General features: G+C 29.1%; 1 protein-coding gene across 1 annotated transcript; it reads left to right on the forward strand.

Annotated features, from left to right (window-relative positions):
• Nucleotides 1-247: 247 nt before the first annotated feature.
• Nucleotides 248-403, forward strand: LOAG_16923 (hypothetical protein; the record flags this gene model as incomplete). Its single annotated transcript, XM_020449577.1, has 1 exon — nt 248-403. One exon carries the CDS (start codon nt 248-250, stop codon nt 401-403), a length of 156 nt encoding a protein of 51 aa, XP_020306859.1.
• Nucleotides 404-3,340: the final 2,937 nt, after the last annotated feature.

A 3,340-nucleotide genomic window follows, 5' to 3' on the forward strand; every position in this document is an offset into this window, starting at 1 on the left:
TAATTTTTTTCAATTTTTCCACATGAGAAATGGGAATGGTTTTGAGGGCTGGACTAATATACTTAACTCAGTTCTATTCAATATCGTATCCGGTACTCAACTCAGTTTTACCCAATACCGTATCCGTATACGTTTATATGTACTATCCCTTCATAAAAAAACAGTAAATGAGATATTGTAATGGATTCATTGAGGATGTGAAGAGTCTAATTACATCATTATTTAATGTTAACATAATGAACTTATGATGAAAGATCAACGAACTTTAACATCACAGAGTTTTGATTTAAGAACGGTGGAGGGGAAAAGGGACAGGTTTCTCCCGTGGTTCCGCGAGCAGAAGAAACATGCGGAAGGGACACCAGATGTCCAGATTGGTTATATAAGAGAGGATGATGCCTGATAGAGTACTAAATTGATGATAAGCATTGAGAAAGTTTTTGAATTGAATTGCTTGATGAGGTGATTAGAATTTTTGGGAAAGTTTTTTTGGCATTAATTGCATGACCACCCAATTTTTCTTACATTATTTAATGTTAACATAATGAACTTTATCATTTCATTGTGAACTGTAGCGGTAGTAGTCTTACCATGATAATTTCAAAACATTATTCGAGGATATTTAAATAACCGCTACGTGAACAGTTCCCTATCCTTCATCGATGATATAAATTATCACGTTAATGGTGAAGCGATCATTTATTTTGTCATAGCCAAGGTCACTTCTGTTGACCAACAAATTTGTGGATATACTGGCTTCCTCTAGCATAAGACAGCAAAGCATCCAGATAAATTAATCTAGTTAGATCTTTCCTCTCAGAACAGTTGTTTTAGAATAAAAATCTCCGGATGCCGTAATTATTTATAAATATTGGCGATCGATCTATTTGTTCTTTGACTCTTGAGATCGAATTCTTCCCGAAAGTTACTAATAGTAGTTTTTTCCTTCCTTTTTTAGGCTTAAATCCTTCATTGATAATGTTTTTGTTCCGTTAATTTTACCCTTTTTTAGATTCATTGAATTCAAGAATAAATAATTCTTGCTAATTGAAAAACGAAATACTTTGCATCATTCATAAATGATTATTATTTTAGATAAGATTGAGCTGAATTGTAAAGTTGATTTGTGGGCAAGTTATCGATGAAAAGAGCAACTGATGAACAAATAGCAAAGTTGACATTCGAACTGAGAAATGTCATATGAATTGATATCAAAAATGGATGAAACTATTACTAATTATTATTCTTATTTCACCCATATACACTCATAACTTTTATATTTACTCATATCTCGAAATGGAATAACTATTAGGTAAAAGTAAACAATCCTTGTTGTATTTATTTGATTTAGTTAAAATGAACATTGTTGTATATTAAAGCTTCCAAACATACAAAAGATGTTGTTTTGATCGGAAAAGAATTCATAAATTCTTTTTCCCTCTTTCCTTCCCGCCTCCTTGTAATGATCAAATATTTGAATTATTTGTTGAAAAGGAAGGAAGCATAACTAAGCGGTATTGTTATTCTTTCTCTTTTTTCTTTTCTTTCCTTTTTTTCCTGTCTTTTTGAGGAAAAATTCAACAAAAAAGTTTACTTTCAATTTCTTTCCTTTCAAAAAAAAAAAGAAATTACCATTCTGACAAAGTTTTTTTTCACATATTAACATTTTATATCATTTTTGCTACCCATATTTAAAGTATTACGACGACAAGAATAATGACAATGACACTGATGACGACGATGATGACATTCTTTTCGATTTTCTTTCCCATTCATGCTATAATTGACAATTTTTACACTAATTAGCAAGAGAAAATGTTGATATAGGAAAATATGTAGTAATGATAGACTTTCTTCCCATATGTCATTGTTATCCTTTTTTCAAATCAATTATTATTTTATTACATTACGAAATGTTCATAGTGAAGATGTTAATTAGGAGAGAAGGAGAGGTTTCTCATGCTTAATTTTAATTCGTTATCATTAAAATTTTTTCCTTTCATTATATTATAAATTTTCTTTTTTTTTTATATTAAACGAGAAAAAACTTTTGAAATGCTCACAAATTCACGGATTTTTATCAATGATTATTTGTATGTCTTAATGAAATATAAGTTAAATGCAATAAATAGTTGACATTCATATAATAATAATTGAAAATTATTTAAAATAATTATTATGGAATCTTTTTTGTTTCCCTTACTCTCTCACTTCCCTGTTTCTTCAAGAAAGCAAACAATTTTGCTTTTTCTAACATATAATTATATCATCACCAAATACTAATGTTTATAATAAACTACCTGATTAGTAACTTATTTTGAAAGCTTTGATAAATTCGCTTTATCTTGCTTCGACTAAATCAATTGATAAATTTGATATTTTTATTAACGGTTATGACCGGAAGTGAAGTAAGACAATCTTTGTTATCAGTTTGCAAAAGGAAAAAAAACTTTTTTTTGCTTTTTTGAACAGTCGTACAGTATCATACTATGGTTTTAGAGGCGGAAAAGGATGGATCAATTATTGCAATTACAGAATGTCATAACTTATGGTAGTCAAATACCGGACACTAATGTTCTTATCGTATGTCACAAACGGATTGAGGCACCGGCTGCTACATGTCCTACGTCTTCGAACAGTAAATGATAGCCAAATCATTTTAATTGTAATATTCAAACGAAAATCGTTCAGAACCGTTCGTTCATTATTTTCATTTCCTAATATTAATATAATTTTGAAAATTTCATTGGATTATTTCTATCATAAATTTTTATCAATCCTTTTCAATTACCACTTTTGATATTAGATAAAAAAAAGGTATTTCTGACATTTTAATCAGTAACGATGAAAAAAAAATGATTAATTTAGATTTCTTCTTGTATTTAATAAAGAAGTTTTAAATTATCCAGTCTAATGGGTCAAATAAGCAGTAGATTGTCAGTGTGAAGGTTTCGAGCATTAACATTCTTAAAAACGATGAATGCGATTTTTTTTCGGCTTCTCTGAAAGATTTCAATTAATTAGTTAGACAACATTAGCTGTCATCTGTTTCATCTAGGCTAATCCATATATGCGCCTATGTGACATATAAATATCTCTTGTCCGAAATATTTATAAAAGGTGAATGAAAATTCACCTTTTTGGTTGCTTGAATACATTGACTTTCGTAAAAGTAATAAAGCTTCGAACATAGAATTCCATAATCAAATATCTCACAATTTCAAACTTTTGAAGTACATCCCATCCTTTTAACAATGATTTCTTAACTGTGCACCTTATCTGTTCCTATAGATATATATAGGGATCACTATTTTTAAATAGTAATAAAAATAGGACTAAT

This window comes from Loa loa (assembly GCF_000183805.2).
Source record: "Loa loa unplaced genomic scaffold supercont3.29, whole genome shotgun sequence".
Lineage (NCBI taxonomy): Eukaryota > Metazoa > Nematoda > Chromadorea > Rhabditida > Onchocercidae > Loa > Loa loa.